The sequence below is a fragment of the Medicago truncatula genome, chromosome 4 (genome assembly GCF_003473485.1).
Source record: "Medicago truncatula cultivar Jemalong A17 chromosome 4, MtrunA17r5.0-ANR, whole genome shotgun sequence".
Taxonomy (NCBI): domain Eukaryota; kingdom Viridiplantae; phylum Streptophyta; class Magnoliopsida; order Fabales; family Fabaceae; genus Medicago; species Medicago truncatula.
This window is the reverse complement of record NC_053045.1, coordinates 53,196,583-53,218,610: the sequence shown is the minus strand read 5'-3', so window position 1 is coordinate 53,218,610 and position 22,028 is coordinate 53,196,583. Positions and strand designations below refer to the sequence as shown.

Sequence of the window (22,028 nt, the reverse complement as noted above, 5' to 3'; positions counted from 1 at the left end):
TAAATGTAAAATTAATGGTTTGAATCAAGATATAAATGTGAAATGACCGGTGTAACACCCCGTTATCCAAAAGCATTTAAATAACAAATATTCATCAGAGTATTTCACCAAAACGGACATGCTACACTACATTTCAAATTTTCTTAAATATAAAGTAAAACTATTTAATTCAACATCATTCGTAACTTCAAAAATTATGCAGCGGAAAGTTTGCATTTCAAATAACCACAACAACGGTTAAATTCTCCAAAATAATATCTTGGCATAAAGCCTAAACAACAATAAATCAATCAACAAGGGCCACATCATCAAATTCCAAAAATTGATACATAGGAAGGAACAACGACAATAATACTAATAATAATTCACATCCCAAGTATCAAAGCCCTAGACACGACTCTTGAGTCACCACCTACTACTCAGGATCACCTGCAAGTTACCCATAGAAAGGACAACATTTTCAAGCAGAAGGGGTGAGATTCACAACAAATAAATATAGATAGTAAAATCTTTAATTGAATCTAACACCCTAAACAACAAACACATCACCTTGCAAATATAAGCATATAATTCTCAAGCAACAACAGACATCATCAAAATTCATCCACCACAATATGTATATAAATATATATTCATCAACAACATCATCATCATCAATGTAACAACCACAACCAACAACTAAGACTCATGCAAATGACATGACAACACTGCTAAGACAACACCTTAGACTCCTCAAATATGTAAATATGTATGTGGTACCAGACAGGACCGAAGCCCTCACCGCTTTTGAATGGTTAAAGCATTCATCAGGACCGAAGCCCTCACCGCTGTTGAGCAACTAGTGCTCCAGGACATGAGTCCTCTCCGCTGTTTTATGCATATGCAATGGACCTACTTGTGTATATCTACATACAACTTGACCATGCATACAAACTCCATATAAACTCCACTTAAACAACATGTATGGTTAATAATAAGCATACATTTCAGTCATCATCAGTAATCAACAATTCAGCAATCCAATCATCCAGAATAATGCATAATTACATGAAACTATGCTCAACACAACAACATTAAATCACTACCATTCATGCAAGCAAATCAGCACACAAAAACAGGGTAGCTCGCCTCGCGAGCACATCTGCTTGCTATGGTGAGTTCACAAAACTGGCTGCTCGCCATGGCGAGTTCAATGCGAACTCGAGGCGAGTGAAAAATAGGTGCTCTCGGGAAAAATGACATTTTTCTCACTCAAACCTCAATTCTAAGCTCCCTATTCATCTTTTTAACCTAAAACTTGCTCCAGTCATCATTAAAGTCGTCTAGGTACCTAAAACCATCCCTAAAACATCTTATAACAACATTTCAAAAATCAAGTTTTGTCCAGGCTTGCTCGCCATGGCGAGTTGGTCTGCTCGCGAGACGAGCGATGAAGTTGCTCACTCGCGAGGCGAAACATGAATGCTCGCGAGGCGAGCGATGAACTTCTGTACGGGCAGAAAACTGATTTTTCTCAAAAATCCCATTTTTCTTCCATTCACTCCCCAAATCAGTTTACAGATGTAAATTAGCTTTCTGTATGCACTTAGAACCTATTTCTAACATCAAATTCACACTCACAACTCCAAAAATCAACATTTCATCATAAAACCCCAAAATCCCAATTCTCACTAAAACTCTGTTAAATTCAAATTTAGAAATTAGTAACTACACTATTGAAGTAAACCTCACCCTTACCTTAGTTTTGCAGAAAGAAATGCACATCAAAAGGATTCTCTTGGTTCTAAGTTGCTCTTCTCTCCCTCTTCTCCCAAAAGTTGGTTTTACGTGAAAACTGCTTCTGACATCTATTCTTTTCCTAACTTCCCATTAATTAACTCCCTTCTATTTCATTAACTCCCCATTAATTTTAATAAATATTAAATAACTCCCCAAACTCCAAAATAATTAATATTTCTCACTTATTCTAATTATTATTAAAATAAGTCATACAATAAAATAATACACCACATAAATCACCAAAAATCATATATATCTATATATAGACTCCACATAAATCAAAATAATTAAATATGACGACTAGGGCGTTACAACCGGTCTCGTGATCATAGCTGAGTTGTTAGTATAATGCATTATTATATACAAGGGTCGGGGTTCGAACCCCGGACACCTCACTTATTCATGTTATAAGGTGAATTCTAGTCAGTAGGAAATAACTTGAATTAGTTTATCAAAAAAGGTGGATTCTAGGGTGAGGGTCCAATTAGATCCCTCATCGATGGACCATGAGAAAAACAACGATAGATGAAATAGATGGTTCAGATTTATTCAGATTAAAAGAGATAACATGTGCAACTTTTCACATTCAATATTATCCTTAATTGAATTTCACTTATCATGCACTCAAACCATAAAATCTGATATCAAATTATGAACCCTAAATTAAAAATTTCTTATTCTTCTTCAAACATCAATTCCTCCTTTTCATGTGCTTTAAATAACTTTATGTGAAGCCAAATGGAGAGGAGGAAAAATGTCAAATCAATGTATATATCTTAACAAAGCAATCAATTCACTTTTTACTGCCGTATTCATTTTTTCTCATTTCAATTTATCTCTGGGGTTGCATTCAATGCAAAGGTTCCCTTTGAAGATTTTATGAGATTGCAATTATCTGATTTATCGATGAAGAAGAATAAATTAGTTAATTTTAAATTTGATAATTTGATTTTCATATTTGATGGTTTGAGTCTAAGAGCGGTAACTGATCATGGATGAAGAAACTGATTATGGAGGAAGAATTGGAACACCAGTTGCAACTTTTCACATTCAATATTATCCTCAACTGAATTTCACTTATCATGCACTCAATTATTATGCACTCAAACCATAAAATCTGATATCAAATTATGAACCCTAAATTAAAAATTTCTTATTCTTCTTCAAACATCAATTCCTCCTTTTCATGTGCTTTAAATAACTTTATGTGAAGCCAAATGGAGAGGAGGAAAATGCCAAATCAATGTATATATCTTAACAAAGCAATCAACTCACTTTTGACTGTCGTATCCATTTTTGCCCATTTCAATTTATCTATGCGACCGCATTCAATGCAAAGGTTCCCTTTGAAGATTTTATGAGATTGCAATTATCTGATTTATCGATGAAGAAGAATAAATTAGTTAATTTTAAAATTGATAATTTGATTTTCATATTTGATGGTTTGAGTCTAAGAGCGGTAACTGATTATGGATGAAGAAACTGATTATGGAGGAAGAATTGGAACACCAGTTGTAACTAGGCTGAAACCATTTTAGGATAGGATTAAATGTGAGTAGTTGTACATGTTCCCACTTTTAATTTGAATAAATCTGAACCATCTATTTCATATATAAGTGTTTTTCTCGTTGTCCGCCGATGAAGGACTTGATTGGACCTTCACCCTAGAATCCACCATCAAAAAATGCTATAAATAGTAAAAATAAATTATAAACTCGTGAGAGAATAACGGTTACCAAATACAGAGGCGGAGCACCTCATGGGCCAAGGTAGATCATGACCCACCCAAAAAATAATAATGCTTAGTAGGTATATATATTGTTTTGTGCACAAAAATATCAGTTTTGCAATGTGTTCTAGTGGTTATGAGGTTTTTTGGCAAGCATATCGTGCATGGTTCAACTCTTACCTAAGCCATTTTTTCCTTCTATTTTTTATTAAAAAACAAAAAACATTCTCCGGTGATCTTGCACATAAGCATTAAAATTCATAATTGAAATGATCTTTGGTTAATAAAACACAACTCTTTTGTTCAATTTAAAACAATCCTTCTTTCTTTAGTACAATTATCTCTTTTACTCTATTTTTTTTTATACAGGAAAGGACTTCAACTCTCTTTTAAAACACATAACATATAATATAAACGTTAAAATATCCGTAAATAACATTATGTCAGTTCCCGTGAGCTTAGCTCAGTTGGTAGGGACATTGTATAATTTATGCAGGGGCCGGGGTTCGAACCCCGGACACCTCACTTCTCCACATTTAATTGTGTGACTGTGTGAGTTCTAGCCACTAGGCTACCAGACCAAAAAAAAAAAAAACATTATGTCATAAAAATATTTAATCGTATAAACACTATATTTTTTAAGTACAATTCTTTATTAAATAAAAATATATTTCATTACTACATGTCACGAGTTTTATTTTAAATTTTTTTACTCGGTCGTCTAATGCAATTCAATTTAATACATATACATCTGTTTATAGAAGTTGAGTCATTTGATTCAACCATGAGGTTCAATCAATGACCTAGTTGTTCGATCAATGATTTGTACTTTGTTCGAGTTGGTAATCGGTTCAAATTTAAAAATATTGATTTGAACAATATTCAACAAATAATAAGTTTATAGTCATTCGAGTTAACCAATGATGAATCGTACGAATAAGAAAATATATATTTCCGTACATTAAACAAATTGACCGTCTACAAAAAATTAAGCTCCATCACTGTTTATGGCCCCCCCCAAGATTTTTTTTTCTGGCTCCGCCACTTACCAAATTATCTTTTTTAATCATATATGAGATTATGAGTTAAAAAATATGTTTTGCCAATGCCAAACAGACCCTTTGAGGATTTGAAACATTTTACATTGTGAATAAGACATATGATTCAAAATTATTTTTGAATAAGCCAAAAACACATTGATCCAATGTTACTTGCTTTTTTGTGTACAAAAGTTAGTATGGTTTGCCACTGTGTTTCTAACGAAATAAAAAAAAAAAAAAAAAAAAATTCAAAGAAGACTTTGTGTTCACTAAGAAGAATATAATTATTTAGTACAATCCATCTTCAAAATGATAGTCGTGTGTGGATTGGAATCGTCTCCAAGCAGAAATGAATTTCATGTATGAAAATTCTAAATGCTACTGTATGTGGTGGTATGTTGTTCTAGTTTTAAAAAACGAATTTGCTACAGCCTACAGTGCTGCCCCTTGGAAGAGGATCCAAGTCTGTTATAGTATGTGTCAAATACCAAGGACAGAAAATGCATATTTAATTGAAGAAAAACTGAATTTTTATTATTTTGTTGGATCGCATTCATTTATGTTTGGCACCACACTCTAAACTTATAAAATCGCATTAGGTTCAAAAGACTAAAATAATAACTGGTAAATACATGAGGAAGTTAAAGGCTTTGAGTTGGCAATGGCAAAAAGGAAAATGTCATCAACTGGCCCTTGTACATTGTAATATTCACAGTCTTTACAACGTGCGAGTTCAGCTAATAAGATGTAAGGAAAACATGCAACTTAAGATTTTCTGTGTCCAGCAGATTAACAGAAACTAACATTTTAAAAAACATTTTATTTTAGTGCTTTGTACAAGGATTTCACGGTACTACAGTTGCAGGGCTTTGCAAATCCAGAAAGCTTCTGCTCTAGTGCTGGACAAAATAAAGCAATTGAATGATGCAAGCCAATGCCAGTTCTACAGCAACAGAAAGCATGCTCTGCTACAAAATTTTCTTCTTGAACAATCATGAGATAGACTGGTTCCATCATTTTCATAGCATTCGTTGGAGGATAAGCATCCGCCACCACGTGCATCACTTTCCTCTGTGGGAAAGATCCAGCAATCCAAAGACCCATTTGGAATAAACTTAAAACTAGTCTTCTAACAAAAAGGACTATTGGCCATACAAATCTGATTCAAAAACATGCCATCAAAGAATCAGCTCCTAAGCTTGTTCTGCGCTCAAAGGTCCCCATGTGGCATGAATTTGTTATCCACTCCAGCTTCAATAGATAAGCATGTAAGGCTCATTTTCACATTATCATCGTGGAAAGAGAAGCTTTGTAAGTCATAACTGGCCTCATAAGCATTCACCTTGCATGGGTAGATTCCTGCTCTTCGGTTAGAGCAGGCTGTCGGTGCAAAGGAGTAGAAAACCCAGTCAGCAACTATCTTTTGCCCTCTTATTTGTCCAGTTAATGCACTTAGCCTTCTCCATTTCAGCCTCTTTCTCAGTTTTATTCTTCTCAAATTCTTCTTTCTCAGTTTTATTCTTCTCTAATTCTTCTTGTTTGCAATTCTCTTCATGTGCTTTTTGGAACAACCTTGTAAAACTTAATATAGTTGCAGTAACTGCAATTATTAAACCAGAAACAAAAATAAGTTAGCTTGTTCATTGTAGAAATAGACAGGAGAACATATCACTACATATTCGAAACAAAACCTAATCCCACGTGGGTGATAAAACTTCATTCAGTTCAGCCCTCCCATTTTAATAATCCCATATATCCATCTTGCTACTCCTTGACTATTCATATAGTATATCTAATTATTTCAATGTCTGAACAGTCCATGAAAAAAAATGTAAGTCAGATAATAAACCATATAAAGTAGAATTAGATTAGTTCATGTAATATGATAGAAAACTTGATTACATAAAAAGAAACACAAATAATGTTTATGCGAGAAAAAAAAGCATAAAAATATTATATTTAGCTTGTCATCGCTATTGATCAACAACAAACAAGGACATGGTAGAAAAAAATATCCCATAGGAACATCGGTAAAATTTAGGTAAGAGCTGATCAAAAGAAATGGAAAGCCCCGTTACTATGATTTTGGGTGTACAAACACATATGTCTAGAGTTGGTGACATTAATCAGGCCTTGTACACCCAAAAAAAAAAAAGTGATTGGGCTTTCTATTTTTGAGAAATTGAGAGGATGTCCACTCTTAGGCGAAGAAGATAAGTAATAATCCCAGATAAGAAAAGTAAAGAGAACAATTTGGACACAGTGAGAAAATAGGTAAGAAAATGAATAAGGATTTGGAATTGTTGAAAACCTATTCTATTGTGTGCATCAGAAATTCTTGCTCAAGTATGCAGTTGTAGACAGTGCACCCAAGGGCATGTCATATAAGTCAGATTTATATAACCTCCAAAACAAAAGATCCCACAATGAGCATGAAAAAATAAAAAATGCACCAAGGCTTCCCATTTTCTCCGCATCACATAAATTGTCATTGTTCAATATTCATAAGCAAAACCAAAGAGAAGCAAAGGAAAAAATACATATATCCTCTATGAGCTTAGGAAATGAAACACCCTTAAACATATGAACATGCTCTAACCAAATAAATTATAAAACAAATAACAAACACCTAGCCACTGCAGTTAAAACTTGGAAGAAACATAAATCTGCTTTTTGAACAAGTCATTTAAAGGGAAGCCGGCTACCATATCCCTTCTTTTCAAATGCAGGTTTGGGGTTTTGAGATGCTTCTGGGATTCTGTATTTCATTTCTAAACCCAGGTGATTATGATAGTTGTCATAACTACACAATCAACAACATCCAAGATGCGGTAAAACCAGTACTCCAAATTTATTTTAGAAATTTAACTTTATTTGTCACTGTTATTATTATTTTACTGATATAATGAACAATCAAGAACCTGAAATAAAAAGATAAGCACCTTATAGAAAACTTCGGGCACAGGTCCATCAATTTCAGATGCAGCTCTTGTTTAACCTTTTCTAATCCCTTGTTGGTTTCCTGCACCCCTTCTGTTAATGATTTCAATCACATCTGAAAAAAATTCTTTTCTAATCCCTTGTTGATTTCCTGCACCTCTTCTGTTAATGATTTCAATTATATCTGAAAAAAATTAATTTTTCCAATCAATACAGATTGTAATATCATTAACTAATACCCAAAAGTTATACAGTCCTACCTGTCCCAACAATATATTATTCTGGCTAAAATGCAAATAGATATTTCAACTTTCACTAATAAGTTACGGGTATAGCAAATGACTAGAAGGCATGGGCTATAAGCTTTTACTGGCACAAGTACCTGTGTGTTTTCTTCCCAAGACCAAAATGGGAAGCAAGAGTAGCCATCTGCAGATAATAATATTACAAATTGTAATTTACAATTCACAGATGCTGTATGTCAAAACTTGAATGAACTAGCCTTCATTCCCACAAGGTGCAATGCTCTAGTTTGCATTGAATGGGATGTTTTGAAGAGCTTTTAACTCATATCGTACATGTCAGTATTTGAAAGAACCTATAAACTATTACATTCATAAAGTGTTTTGAAGAGCTTTTAATTCTTCAATTATAAATTTTTATTCTCTTATTGATTAATGAGAGGTTAATTTTAACTCTTATTTGTAGTGGTTGACATGGTTATGTTGCAAACCTTATTGTAGAAAAATGTAGGCAAATGTGGCTGCAATTGCTGTTGCAGAGACTTCTAAAATCATTATATTCTAAAACTTTGTATTGAGGTTACAGACTACAAATTAGAACTATGAAAACAAAAATATAACGAAAGAAGTGGCTGTATAAGGAATTATTGCGGCAAGTTATGAAGAGAATGATTATGATACCTTCATGTTACCAGCTCTTTTTCCGAACTTTTGAGTCAACAATACCAAAGAGTCAATTGTGTGTTTGGGTTCACACAGTTTTCTCGTTTTACATATTACAAGTTTTCCTATGGAGGAATGTGATGCGGTGTCAATGTTTTCATGGTGGATGAAATTTTTTAGAAGAATACTCTAAATCGTTTTCATGGTCACTGCTTGGGAACTAGTGTTTGTTTAGAATCACTGTACGGAACTAGTGTTGGGCAATGGCAACTGATACACTTGAAAAAACAACAAAATGAGCACTTGCCTTCTGATAAGTCCATGCAAAAATAATTGTAAAACCAAAATGCACGAAGCAAAAATTATGTTCTTCCTATATTTCCTATCCCTCGGCATCCAAGAGAACCTCTGTTATGTCTGGTTTATAGCCTTCGACACGGGCTTGCTCGGTAATCTCACAAAGGGTTTCATAGATTAAAGATGAATGCTTATGAGTCATATCACCCACCACAAAATTATGAACAACCCCATAAATTTGGATCCAACTTTGGCCAGGAGGTTTTTTCACACCCATCTCAATCATTTTCTGTCTTACTGCAATGACATCCTGCCACCTTCCGGCAAAGGCATATATGTTTGACAAGAGCACAAGATAGCCTGCAGCTTGATCGGTGCTGTCAAGCTCAGCAACTAACGTGTTCGCAACTCGTGATGCTAGCTCCGAATTCTTGTGTATTCGACAACCACCGAGAAGGGCACCCCATATTGCATCATTAGGCTTAAAAGGCATAGTTTCAATAAGTCTATATGCTTCATCTAAGCAACCTGCGCGACTCAAGAGATCAACCATGCATCCGTAGTGTTCAATCTGCAGGCTGATTCGCCAAGTATGTATCATCGATTCAAAAATTCTGCATCCTTCCTCTACAAACCCTGCATGACTGCAAGCACAAAGAGCTGCAATGAAGGTTGTTCCATCAGGTCTTATCCCACTTTTCCCCACACCATCACTAAGCATATCTTTAAACAGATCAAGAGCTTCCTTACCAAGACCTTGTTTTGCAAAAGCCATGATGATGATAGTCCAAGACACAGTGGTTTTCCAAGACATCTTGGTAAACATTCGATAAGCTTCATCAATGATTCCACAACTAGCATACATATGCATGAGTGCATTGTTCAACCGGACAGAGGCTTGCCGTTGCCTCTCTTGAACATACCAATGGATCCATCTTCCTAACTTCAGATCCCCTAATTCAGCACATGCTGATAAAACTGCCACCAACACCACCTGATCCAATTCCACACGTGCTCTCCTCATCTGACCAAACAACGACAAAGCTTCAACACATTTCCCATTCTGAGCATACCCAGCAATCATAGTCGTCCAAGACACAACATTTCTAACCGGAATTTCCTCAAAAACATTTCTCGCAGCATCAAAATCACCACACTTAACATAGCCAACAAGTAAAGAATTCCAGCTAACAACACTTCTTTGAGTCATATCATCAAACACATACCGCGCTTGCTCAACACCACCACAATCCGCATAAAAATTAATCAAATTCGTATTAACAAAAACATCGGAGCAATAACCTTTTGCCAGAACAATCCCATGCAACTGTTCCCCTTCTCTAACCAACCCGCCTCGCACACAAGCACTCAATAGAAACGAATAAGTAAACCCGTCAGGCTCACAAGCATTTAACACCATTTGATTGTAATACTGAACCGATTTCCACGGCGTAATACTACTAGCATAGGCTCTAATCATGTGATTCCAGACAGTGGTTTTTGGGTTATGGATTTGAATGAAGAGTTTGTGGGCATGTTGGAGTTTACCAGAGGCTGCATAGAATGAAAGAAGCTTGGCGATGATGTTATGCTTGTGAGAGAGACCGTTGAGAATTACTTGGGTATGAATTTGAAGGATATTGGTTTCGGTGTTGTTGCAGGTTTGAAGTAATGAGAAAATGTGTTCTTGAATAGCTCTTTTCCCGGTTGCAGGAACACCACGTTTGATCATAATACAACCCCAACAATCAACAATGCACCCTAATCAAAACCTCGAACATGGCATTGAGTGTTTGAAGGAAGTTCTCCAAGAGAATCTCTCGATATTTAGCTACTGCACCAATATGCGCTCAAAAGAAAATTCAAATTGCAATAAGTTACTTCCTTGATCAGAGTACAGGACTTAGGTCACAAAAGAAAAGAAAAAATGGTACATGACTTATCAACATTTTTTATTTTATTTTAGAGGGGGACTTTATCAAAAGTTTTAGATGGTGCATCCTATCAAAAGTTTTAGTCATTGTGTTACATCACTCATACCTCTTACATCATAATCTAAAAGTGTTTGGGATGATAAAGAATATTTTTCCTGTTTGTTATAGCTTTTTTTAACAAAAAAAAAAATCACTTGTTTTAAAAAAATAATCACTTGTAAGAGTTTTGCATTCATTTGTTACAGCTTTTTAAAAAAATCAGAATCTAAAAATAATCTAAAAACAGCTTTAAATAAGAAGTTGTTAAGAGGGAAATGTAGAGGAAAGTTCTTTTTATAAAATCGGAGATTTGTAATTGATGTATGTGTATTGAGATTAGTTAATTCTATGTCTCGACATATATCTTCATTTAATAGAGAAAAAAGTGATAACCAGAAGAAGAAGAAGAAGAAGAAAGAAGGAAAGAAAAAAAAAAAAAAAAAAAAAAAAAAAAGGAAAATAAGATGATGGAAGGGTAGAGGTCATTTCCCTTCATTTAAGTTAGGGTGTGTTTGAATTGAGAGTTTAGGAGGGGAAGAGAGGAGATGGTTTACTTTTCTTTTTTAAATTACGGACTATATAATATGTAAAATAAATTAAGTGTGATTGAAGTATTATATGATCGTTTATCATTTTAATATGTTAACTTTTTAAAAACATTTCGTAGTGTACATAATTTAAAAAGATTATGAAAAGTAAACCATCCCCTCTCTTCCGCTCCTAAACCCTCCGTTTGGGTTTGAACTTAGGACCTCCAAGTCCAACTCCGTTTCCCTTAGTTCCAACCAGTTGAGCCACCAACCCCCATTTTGGTTTTAACGTTGTTTTATTTTAGTCTCATTGGTATGTACAATTGATTTGAATGCCTCTAATAAGGATTACATAACAACTAAAAGTCCAAAATGAATATTAGACAGATATTACAGGGGTTAAAAACGATTTTAAGCCCCAGGGAATTACATGTAGCCTGCATCTGTATCTTTTACAACCCTGTTCTTTATTTTGTTTTGCTGAAAGAGCCCCCTGAAAATTTCAAGAGTAATGAGAAATTCTAGAAAGAATATAAGGGAGGGGGAAATGCTTTGACTGATTGTGAATTTTGTTTGACAAAAAACTCATTTTTTGGGACAACTTAAAGGTGTCTGACATATTTATATTTATGAAAACCACAGCCTGCTCCAAACAGTTCCAATTAAACATAAGTGTAAAACTTTTAAACTCATTGGACATAGCCAGCAGGAGGTTCACCTTCTGCAAGAGCTCAGTAGGATGAATCATTTGAAGAAGTGATATTCAAAAGAGACCAAGCAAGAGTTTGTCTGAACTCCACAGGATGAGGGTGCCCAGTGGAATTGGATCAGCATTTTAATCAAAGGCACGCGCTCGTCAACTAAAGCGAATACAATAACTTTCCATCAAAGCAAGGATCAGAGGCAAGTCCTGCATAGGACAATTTTAGTGCAGGGAGGAATTAATGGGACAGAGGCAAATTGACCTTCTCAAGCATCCTTAGGAGAGGAATCTCTGGTGTCATTGTTTTCTTCCTCCTCTTCATCCTCATCGTCATAGTCGGTGGAAGCAGGTTGTCCATTTAGATCCACATTAATACCATTCAACTTCCTGACAAACTGTCCCCTAACACGAGGCCGCCTTTCTGCAAGTTGTTTCCGATTGACGTACCTAATTTTCTTATCGAAGCAACGCTCTTTTCTTTTCTGTCTAAACTTCATCAATGCTGCTTCTCTCCTATCAACTTTTCTTAAGTTTGCTTCACATGAAGTTGAACTTCCTAATGACGGCCATGGATGAACTGTAGAAACCTGACCGGTTTGTAAACAAATACTCATGGGAAAATATGGGTAGGGTGCCATCCCAGTTGCATGAGGTGGACATTGGGGAAGTTGATTGTACTGGGAAATCATAGATGAACTAACATGACTCTGAAGGTTCTGGATATTCTTTTGATACATATGCGTTGCTGACTGCATCATAACATGATTAGCAACTCCTGGCATATAATACGGATAAGCATGTTGGGCAGGCATGCCCGATTGGTTGAGCTCAGAACCATAACTTCCATTTCTTGGATGAACCACCCCTTGTGGATGTTTTTCCTTGTGATTACTATTTTGCTGTGAAACCTCCATTGATGCAGGTGGGGTACACGATCTCTCAACAGAGAAAGAATCGGGGATACTATTGCTTCTAGGTAAGTCATCTTGTGAATGGCTTTCAATCGTTTCTCCATTTTCATGTCTTATAAGGTCATTACCCCCTTGTTGAGAACATGCTTGATTCATATCTTCCACCCTCACTAGTAATGTACCGCTATTGTCTAAATGAGCAATCTCTTCCAAGTTTCTCTTCATTGTTGTTGCTTTGACATAAGTGAAAAAGGCTGATGATTCTCCAATTCTAAGTTCACTCTTCTTCGGACCTGATGAAAAAATGTTTTACAAAATTATGTAGGATCAGAGGCAAAATAATGAAAATGACAATGGGTTCTCGCATCAGTAAATTTTATTCAGCTTGAGGAACTTAACTATCCCTTCTAGACTGAAGTCATTTTCATAATTAAAAAATGAAGCTACAGAAGGAAAAATAAGATGTGCAAACTACCATCAAAGCTACTATTTGTAACTCTGTTGCACGGCGGATGCGGTGCTGAAGAACCTGTATAATAAGCAACAGCAAAGCATGAACAAAAGCACTTAATTAGTTTTCTTTAAATTGAATAGAAGATATGATATAACAGAAAATTGGCTACTAGAAGGCAACAAAGGATAGGAAAAAATCGAAGTTAATAATAATTTGGCATATATCTATCATACAAGTTGTCTAATGCAACTACAGGAAACAACTAGCTGTGCACGAAATTGTATTCTTCAAAGGAAAAGGAGTCTACCTGTTCTTCTTCGATCACTAATTCCAGGTACATCAGGCTGATATTCTGATACATGAACATATGGATGCTCCTCAATAACAGCAGCAGCAGTGGCAATACTAGCCTGAAAAAGTATACGTGAGTTATATAGCACAATCTCGACCATACCATCATAATCGATATGCCTTTTTGGAAAGCAATATATGAGAGTGTGAACCATGCTGATATTAAAGTCAACACACTGAAATAATTTCCAAAGCAATTAACATTCACCTCTTCTTGTTGGATTGAAATTTCCGCCTGTTCTTGTTGGATTGAAATTCCAGCCTCGGGATTATTGCTTCTTTTGGACTTGTCGTCTGTGTCATCAGAGAAGAAGGTGGCACTGTTTGTATTGGCATCACTAGGGTCTGATGCTACCAGATCAAAATCATAATTCAAGATGTTGTTCTCTATAAGTCCAAGCTGTCATAATAATAGATTAAAAAAAAAAAACCATTTCAAGTTCCATTTGAGAATATAAAAGCTATGCATTGCATTGGAAATTAAAAGAACAATGTAATGTGGATGTGCAATGGAGTGGAGATATGCCAAATGCGCGTGTAACACAAGATTAAAAGGGGCAAGGATACAACAGACCAAAACGTACAAGAAGACAAGGAAGAATAAGATAAGGAAATGTTCACAAAAAATCCAGATCGGAAAAGAAGCGAAATGGAGATACACAATTGCACATGCATAATAAAGAATCAAACAAGAGTAAAGGGGAGACGCTACCCCAACATTATTTATATATTTCATTTATGGTTAGTACATGTGAATGTGTGTTTGTGCATGAAATCTGCTTTTAATTGAAAATGGATTTACAATCATCGGGTGAAGTTTAAGAACAAATGGGAAAAGAAAAAATAGTACAAATAAACACAAGTAGCCGACATCCTTAAATATGTAGTACAATACATACCATGCGTCTCCTTCTCCACATGTGGGTCCACAAATTTAATAGTTCATTAGTACGTAAAGGCTTTACTAGATAGTCTGCTGCTCCGAGCCTCAAGCACTTAACAACAATTGATACCTCATCTTGTGCAGACATCACTAAACCAAAAATAAAAAATAAGAAAATAACGTTGACAAAGAACATAATATAATTTGCCTAAAACAATTAGTCTTACAAGTTCCTTATGAAAACAAAGAACTAAAGCTTACTTATAATAGGGATTCGGCGCAGTTCTTTATCCCGTGCTATGTACTTCAACATCTTCATTCCCTTTTTGATTGGAAGGTCAACTTCCGCTAGTATGATATCTATATATTGTCCTTCCGCATTCAATGCATCAATCACTTGCCGTGCGGATTTTACAGACGTAACTGTGAAGCATGAAAAATCCATAGTTTATATATCTTCAGAGAATATTTGAAGAATCAGAGAAACATTAAATCATACAAGCCAGACTGTCTCCACGAATAGGAAGAACTTAATGAAACCATTACATGTAAAGTAATTTTCGTTCTTGGAATTGAAAAGGAAGGGAGAGGTTGCTCCACAGGGGAAAATATTGCACAAGTTCATACTTCTAGGCGTTGATTCTTACAGATAAAATTGAATTTCGAAATTCATGAAAACTCGAGAAAAATCCACACTATTCATGGTTCTCAAAGTTGAAGTAAGCAAGTTCCTTGCGCAGGCTTAATTAAGTCTAGCTTATGGAAGCTAAATACTCCTCTTGGAATAATGTTTCATGTACACCTTGAACAAACATGCGTATGCATCAAACGGGAAAAACAAATTTGATAATTTCAACCAGCCAATGAGCACAAATACTTAGGCAGAGAACAGAATCAAGTAAATAAGGTCATATTTGGATAAACAGCTTAGTTAAGGGTTTATGCTATAAGCCCTTATCATATAAGAACTTATGTATAAACTATTTCTATAACAAAAGATAAAATCAAATCAAATTATTCTCATATAAGCTATAAATTGTTTTCATAAACTGTCCTATAAAGCTTATGGAAATAAGCTGAAAACAGCTCATGGACATGATATCAGTTGTTTCCATAAGCTCTCTCAAACAATATCACATGTGGTTATGCCGGTAGATAAGTTCAAATAAGTCAATCTAAATAGGCCATATCTCCACAACAAGAAGGCATCAATTTATAGCCAGATGAAATTTTAATCTGGCTTACAAAATAACAATATGCTAACATGTTTGTTTTTCTACCTAATCGAATAATACTCTAATGAATTTAGAAAACTCAACCTCACTCACACTACACCCTTATAACAAAGCAAAATTTGATATATAATTAAGGATTTAGCACAAGAAAAAAATTCACATAGCCAAAAAAAATAAGGAAGGGTGAATTTCTTACCCTGATAAGAGCAATTAATAAGAAGAGTAAAAACCTCTTCTGAACTCTTGGAATCACTATCACACAGCAAAATCCTAACTTTACTCCTATCAATGAATCCATCACCACTCTTGCTATTATTTCCACCACAATTAAGCTCTTTACTGTTTAAATCAATAAGTTCTTCAGTATCCATCTCAAATCAACCCCTTTAACCTAAACTACACACAACTCAATGTAACAACCTAACCTCCATCCAAAATCAAATTTTTCACACAAACCCTTAATTAACTAGATGTATGAAATTCATAAGCTATTCTCATCATCAAATTTATCCAAAAATCTAACAGCTAAGGAAAAAAAAATCAAATTTTTGGGGACCCAAAAGGATGAAAATTGGAAAGGAAAATGGGGTTTGTGAGATTGGGAAATTTGCAAAGGGTGGGGGGACTAACGTGCGCTGAAAAGGAATAAAGAGGGGAAGATGGGGGTGTAAGATAGCAAAAGGGAAATGACGTGGAAAGAAAAAAGAGAGAAAAAGTGAAAAAAGAAAGAGAAATAGATATTTAGTAATAGTGGGTGTGGCTGTGGGTTGAAGTTAGGATATTTTGTTAGAGATAGATAGCTGGCCACGTCACTTCAACTTCAATCAAAGATCTTCCTCATTCATGCCAATTCTATGCAATGGAGCCATTGATCTAATCTCAGCCAAAATATCCCAAAATATCTAGTTGACCAATCATGCATTTGTACGCAATAGATAATCCAACCTACGGTCGTTGTTGTAATAAATACATGCAGTTTTAAATTTTGGTCGTTAATTGAAGATTGAACTGTTTAAATTAAGTGTATCTTTTGTTAAAATGATCTTGAGAGTAAATTTTTAGATCAAATGGCTAACATCTACTGTAAATCCTATAGAAAATCTCAATCATTGAATTAACATGACCATTTTTTTTTTACGAAAATAAAATACGTTTAAACTACGTCGCAAAATATAAACTAGATTCAAAGACTAGGTATTTGTTTGATATCAATGTGAATTTCTCGAAATCAAAATATAGTTGTAATACAAAACAAGCACTAAAAGTAGTTGGTCCCAGGTGAACGCGGAGAATCCACTTCCAAAATATCTTTCTTTCATTTTCTGTTGGATGCATTGCTCTCTACCAAACAATTTTTGACACGTGCCATCCCATTCTCATATGTCAACCCACTTACAAAAGAAATTTACTAATTATATACTGTTTTCTTTATGAATAAGTACAAATGGTATGTCACAGTTGTTAGTGTATAAGCTAGGCTTAATGGCTTATGGTGCAGTACAGAATTATATTACATAATAATAATCACAACTAAGACTTATTGAACATAATTCACACCTAAAAATGTTAATCGAACATTTAAAAGTTAACAACACTGTACCTATATTATATACTATACATACACTGTGTTGTACTACAAAATCATTTTCCAAATAACATTTCTCATTGCCTAATGTCAAGGTCTACAGGAGCTATAGTTCACTAAGCATGTTTTTTTTGCTAAATCTGTGCTTGTCATTTACTCATAATGTGATGTGTATTAGATACTATGTAACAGTATTAGTCACACTAGTTAGTTATTCTAATACTTTTTTTATCAAACTTACGATGTTACTCAGAAAATAAAAGAACAGAGTTTATTTGAGATGTGTTTGAAGAAACTGTGCTGAAAAAGAAGTCCACTATACTTTCCTTTTTTTTGTCAAGTAGCCTAGTGGCTAAAGCTCACACAATTAAATTGTGGAGAAGTGGAGTGTCTGGGGTTCGAACCTCAGCTCCTGCATATAATATACAATATCCCTACCAACTGAGCTAAGCTCACGGGGATACAATATAAGAAGTCCACTATACTTTCCTTTAATATTATCACACCTTTGATAAGAAATATCACCCATTGTATTATTAGTCTAGTTCTAAATCGCATTTTTCAGTTATTAGCAGGCCTTCAATTCAATAATTATCGGTCATTGAAATTAATTAATAATCTCATGTTATTTTTGTATTTATTCGTTTCCCACAAGAAAGGAGGTTTATCCTTGTAGTCCTACATCTATATGGAGTTGAGCAGATGTCATCCATGAATAACCAGAAAATTTATAAATGTGAACATAAATTAAAATACTACAATGAAATATAATCTTTGCAATATAAACAATGGTTAATCTATCAATCCTGATGGCATGAGGTATGTACCATCTAATCTACGCTTCAATCTATTCTTCCTTCTAGTTGCAATGAATGGTTAATTTCTTGGCAACCAATTTAATCCCTGCATTCTGATGATAGTCATACAGATCTAAGGAGAAGGCTGCATCAACAAACGTCCCAGGCTTGAACAAGGAATCAAGTTCTGCAGCATCAAACTTGCTGAAGAGAAGCCTTTGCACAGATCCAGATGATTCTTTTTGATATATTTCTGTTGCGTAAATGGCAATCTCTTCGCACACTGCTGTAGGTATACTGTAATGCATATGTCACGAATGTCAGAGAAATTTTCATTAATCAAATAAATATGTGTGTGTGTGTGTGTGCAAGCATACATGTGTACAGGTCAAGAACTTACTGCAATCTGATAGTAGGATAGTTGAAGAAGCCCTCTTTCCTAATAACAACTGGCCTCCAATCAGAGCTGCTACCAGATTCCGAGGATAACTTACGTGCAACATTGTCACATGCATCAAGAACATTACATAAACTTGGTGATGGATCAACCACAAAGTTTAACCGTGGCCGGCCAGCACTATCAACAAACTTTGTGTTTATTCCAAACCGCACTTTCAAACCAGAACAATGAAGCTGAAATGGGAAACCTTCATGATGTAATTCTATCCTTTGACTGCCATAATAAGATGGAACAAGAGATGCATCAATAGAAGATATTGATAAAAAATCGGGCTCTAAAACAGCAATAGAGCTGCTGCCAGCCTGATGCACAGAAGATGAGGCTGCTGAACCAGGTGAATATTGTATGGATTTGTCATCCATGGCTACATCTGTCCTAATGGATTCTCTATTAATTTCGTTCTGAAGCTCACGGAAGCTAAAGGTATCTGCAGCATTTGAAACAGCGATTTCTGTGCTGCTTGTTGCAAGAGAAAGGATTGGATGATTTTTATCTTGAGTTTCAGTTTCAGGAGATGATACCAACAAACCCCCTTCTGGCCGTGATTTCCCATTACTGCGACTTCTTGTAACAGCATTTGGTGAAACCCAACAATTTTCAGTGAATATATCTGGGAGACTTGACTCCTGTAAAGACAAAGATGTTATCATCATTTTCACCATAGGTCCTCAACTAGTTCCATAGAATACTAAATAATATCTGGAAGGAAAGTTTTTTAAGTCAAATGAGCAAAATATGAACTAAACAAAGAGTGTTGTTTCTGAATTTTATCAAAAAAACAAAAATGACAAAAACTCGACTGTGTTCTACTTCTACCAAACACACATCAGGTTTAGAGACTCAATGTAGCCACAAGTTTTTTCTTTCTAAAAGTAATTAGAATGGTGATGAACTGACATCAAGTTAACAAAGAGTCTGGTTTTATTTCTTACTTATGATTTGAGAAAGCATAAAACTGTATCAACTAATATGAATCGTCTCTACAACAATGGATGAGTAGTTGTTTGCAAAGACTTAAAAAGGACATTTTGAATTACCAAGAATAGAACTGTTGCACAGTATTTGAGGACTTCAAGATTCATCCGAACATCATCTAAGCTCCTGAAGATGCAAACAAAACATAAGCAAAAGGATATTGAATTTAGAAGATGACTGGAATGCAAGGGATATAAGCTTTTTACGGGCTCAATTACCTGTGTGTCTGCTGCCCAAGACCAAAATAGGTAGCAAGAGTAGCCATCTGCAGTGAACAACATCGCAAATTGTAACTTAAAATTTACAGATGCTGCCATAATGAACAAACCTTCATTCCCAAAAGCTGTAATGCTCTAGTTTGCATCCAAGGGAACATTCGGAGGGATAAATCTGGACACCCAGAATTCAAGCATTCAGTACATCAGTGACCGTTGAATCAAGGATCAGATAGTCCAGATTTCAAGCTCAGTATTTATTTATTTTCAAAATGAATAAAAATCTGAATATTTTGTGAACTATCCGATCCGAATCCAATGGTCACCAATGCATTGACAACGTGAATGCAGGAATATCTCAATTGTAAGGTATCCATTTCCATTTGGAAGAACTTTTGACTCGCATCATATCTTACATGTAAATAAGTATTGAATAGAGCTTTATAAAAATGATATTCATAAACTGTTTTTAAGAATTTCCTCTCATTTTCTCTTAAATTAGAAAAGCAGTTCATGCATATTCTCTTATTGAATAATAAGAGTTTAATCAAGTACTTGTTAATTCAATTTCAAATGCCCTATGAATGTAATAAGCATATAACTACAAGCCTATGTAGAAAATGATACCTTCATGTTACCAGCTCTTCTTCCAAACTTTTGAGTCAACAAAACCAAAGAGTCAATCAAACCCTTGGGTTCAGGCGGTGGCTGTTTAATAGCAGCAAAAGCATCTCTAATCCGAACACAATCAAATCTAATAATATTATGACCCGCCCAAATCCTCCCTGCACAAAATTCAACACCATTAACCCTAACCCATTGACACAACACCAGACATAACACTAACACGTCAACACCTATAAATGTAATAATTTGCAAAAAAAAATTGCATAGTTGAATGTAATCACATGCCCAAAATCTGACACAATAGACGATTTCCATTAGAAGTGCCGGTGCTACAGAGACCCTAACATCAAAAACCCCAACATTTAAAAGAAAAGATAAATGAAAAATGAAACGAACCATGGAGAAGGTCATAAACAGAGTGAGCAATATCAACAAAGGTAGGAGCGTTGGAAACAGCTTCAGCGTTGATTCCGTTACATCGCTCCGATAACGGAGTGATGAGTGAAAGTTCGGAGGGTCGGACCAAAGTTGAGTAGTTTCGAAGCTCCGTCAACTTCCTTGGACAAACCAGAATGGCTCCGAATTCCAAAATGGCAAAACCCTGACCTGGTCGGGTCGGAACGGTGGTTTCTACGTCGAAGAATACAATTTCTGATCGGTCATCGCTGAGAGGAAGAGAACCCATTTTTCGAAATTGAAATCAGTTACAAGAATTCAGAAATGTTCTGTACTAGGAAATGTACTTGGCTAAGGTATGTACTTTGATTGATTGATGTGTACTTAAAAGATTTTATTTATTTGTTTAAACGCGGCAACGACGTTAATTTATAGGATAGGGTCGAAAGTGAAAAAGGAAAAAAGAAAAGAAAAAAAAACATGAATAAAATATCAATTTAGTCCATGTGTTTTTAAATTAGTTGTTGACTTTATTAATATTTTAAAATAATTTATGTCTTTGTGAAATGTTTTTCAATTAGATTCCTGTCCTTATATTTTTATCACATGACAAGACACTTAATCAAAAAATTTTTTGATAAAAACAATGATTATTTTGAAATATTATCAAAAGATTTTTAATTAGACATGTTTTTGTCACATAACAAAAGAATTAATAGAAAAACTTTTGGCAAAAGCAAAGACTAATATTAATAGTTATTAATTTAAGAATGACTTACAAAAACATAGATCAATTTGATGGTTTACTAAAAAAAATACAAACATTGTAAGATGATAACACATAGAATTGGTTTGTGTCGTGTGGGTTTGTTTTGTCATTTGGGCTATTTACGCCAATCACGCAAGTTATTACAAACCCGTTTGTGAGGTTGATTATAGATGCAAGCTAGGTATATACCATTATACCCCCCATTTCATGAAATGTTAAACTTAAACTAAATTAGAAGGCAATTAGTTCTTGCACTGTTTCTTTACGTATTTGCTTTTGAATGAAAATGGTGTTAGTTATTGTTAGTTATACTTTGCTTTGTGAAGGAGCTTGCGGCACGTTTGGTAAATAGGTACAAGCCTCGTAGGGAACCCAGTAAAGCATAAAAAAGATCCCTTGGTATAACCTAGATAGCAATTATCCCTTTGATCATTGTTGGAAAATGATCATTTGATCATATTGTTTTGTCAAGGT

The 22,028-nt window shown here is 34.8% G+C and overlaps 3 protein-coding genes across 7 annotated transcripts; all 3 read right to left on the bottom strand.

Annotated features, from left to right (window-relative positions):
• Nucleotides 1–5,197: 5,197 nt before the first annotated feature.
• On the bottom strand, nt 5,198–10,729 carry LOC25493837 (pentatricopeptide repeat-containing protein At5g56310). 4 transcript variants are annotated; one of them, XM_039833489.1, is made up of 5 exons: nt 8,412–10,729; nt 7,871–7,917; nt 7,491–7,672; nt 6,240–6,356; nt 5,198–6,148 (listed from the first exon to the last, which is right to left on the bottom strand). In XM_039833489.1, the coding sequence occupies exon 1, from the start codon at nt 10,420–10,422 to the stop codon at nt 8,776–8,778; it is 1,647 nt and encodes a 548-aa protein (XP_039689423.1). In that variant the 5' UTR covers nt 10,423–10,729; the 3' UTR covers nt 5,198–6,148; nt 6,240–6,356; nt 7,491–7,672; nt 7,871–7,917; nt 8,412–8,775. The 4 variants fall into 4 exon arrangements, with proteins under 4 accessions (XP_039689423.1, XP_039689422.1, XP_024637155.1 ...); XM_039833488.1 differs by having other exon boundaries at nt 5,198–6,356; XM_024781387.2 differs by lacking the exon at nt 6,240–6,356.
• A 774-nt stretch (nt 10,730–11,503) lies between these two features.
• LOC25493836 (two-component response regulator-like APRR1) lies at nt 11,504–16,468 on the bottom strand. Of its 2 annotated transcripts, XR_003011090.2 has the most exons (8): nt 15,927–16,468; nt 14,757–14,918; nt 14,512–14,645; nt 13,821–14,012; nt 13,569–13,671; nt 13,283–13,336; nt 11,912–13,100; nt 11,504–11,686 (listed from the first exon to the last, which is right to left on the bottom strand). XR_003011090.2 is itself a non-coding variant. In XM_013602467.3 (7 exons), exons 1-7 carry the CDS (start codon nt 16,099–16,101, stop codon nt 12,163–12,165), a joined length of 1,758 nt encoding a protein of 585 aa, XP_013457921.1. In that variant the 5' UTR covers nt 16,102–16,468; the 3' UTR covers nt 11,713–12,162. The 2 variants fall into 2 exon arrangements, 1 of the variants encoding a protein (XP_013457921.1); XM_013602467.3 differs by lacking the exon at nt 11,504–11,686 and having other exon boundaries at nt 11,713–13,100.
• A 1,550-nt stretch (nt 16,469–18,018) lies between these two features.
• LOC25493835 (protein NEN1) lies at nt 18,019–21,190 on the bottom strand. Its single transcript, XM_013602466.3, has 6 exons — nt 20,786–21,190; nt 20,390–20,547; nt 19,766–19,812; nt 19,610–19,673; nt 18,513–19,198; nt 18,019–18,409 (listed from the first exon to the last, which is right to left on the bottom strand). The coding sequence occupies exons 1-6, from the start codon at nt 21,072–21,074 to the stop codon at nt 18,175–18,177; spliced, it is 1,479 nt and encodes a 492-aa protein (XP_013457920.1). The 5' UTR covers nt 21,075–21,190; the 3' UTR covers nt 18,019–18,174.
• Between the last annotated feature and the right edge of the window lie 838 nt (nt 21,191–22,028).

What these genes read in the sequence shown, in the direction of transcription:
- LOC25493837 (XM_039833488.1), bottom strand. Translation starts at nt 10,422, where the DNA reads ATGATCAAACGTGGTGTTCCTGCAACCGGGAAAAGAGCTATTCAAGAA.
- LOC25493836 (XM_013602467.3), bottom strand. Translation starts at nt 16,101, where the DNA reads ATGGATACTGAAGAACTTATTGATTTAAACAGTAAAGAGCTTAATTGT. An exon ending in GCGCCGAATCCCTATTATAA is followed by an intron (nt 14,646 to 14,756) that starts GTAAGCTTTAGT and finishes TTTTTGGTTTAG; the next exon opens with TGATGTCTGCACAAGATGAG. An exon ending in TTTCAATCCAACAAGAAGAG is followed by an intron (nt 13,672 to 13,820) that starts GTGAATGTTAAT and finishes ATACTTTTTCAG; the next exon opens with GCTAGTATTGCCACTGCTGC.
- LOC25493835 (XM_013602466.3), bottom strand. Translation starts at nt 21,074, where the DNA reads ATGGGTTCTCTTCCTCTCAGCGATGACCGATCAGAAATTGTATTCTTC. An exon ending in TGTTTATGACCTTCTCCATG is followed by an intron (nt 20,548 to 20,785) that starts GTTCGTTTCATT and finishes AATTTTGTGCAG; the next exon opens with GGAGGATTTGGGCGGGTCAT. An exon ending in GAAGAGCTGGTAACATGAAG is followed by an intron (nt 19,813 to 20,389) that starts GTATCATTTTCT and finishes TGTTCACTGCAG; the next exon opens with ATGGCTACTCTTGCTACCTA.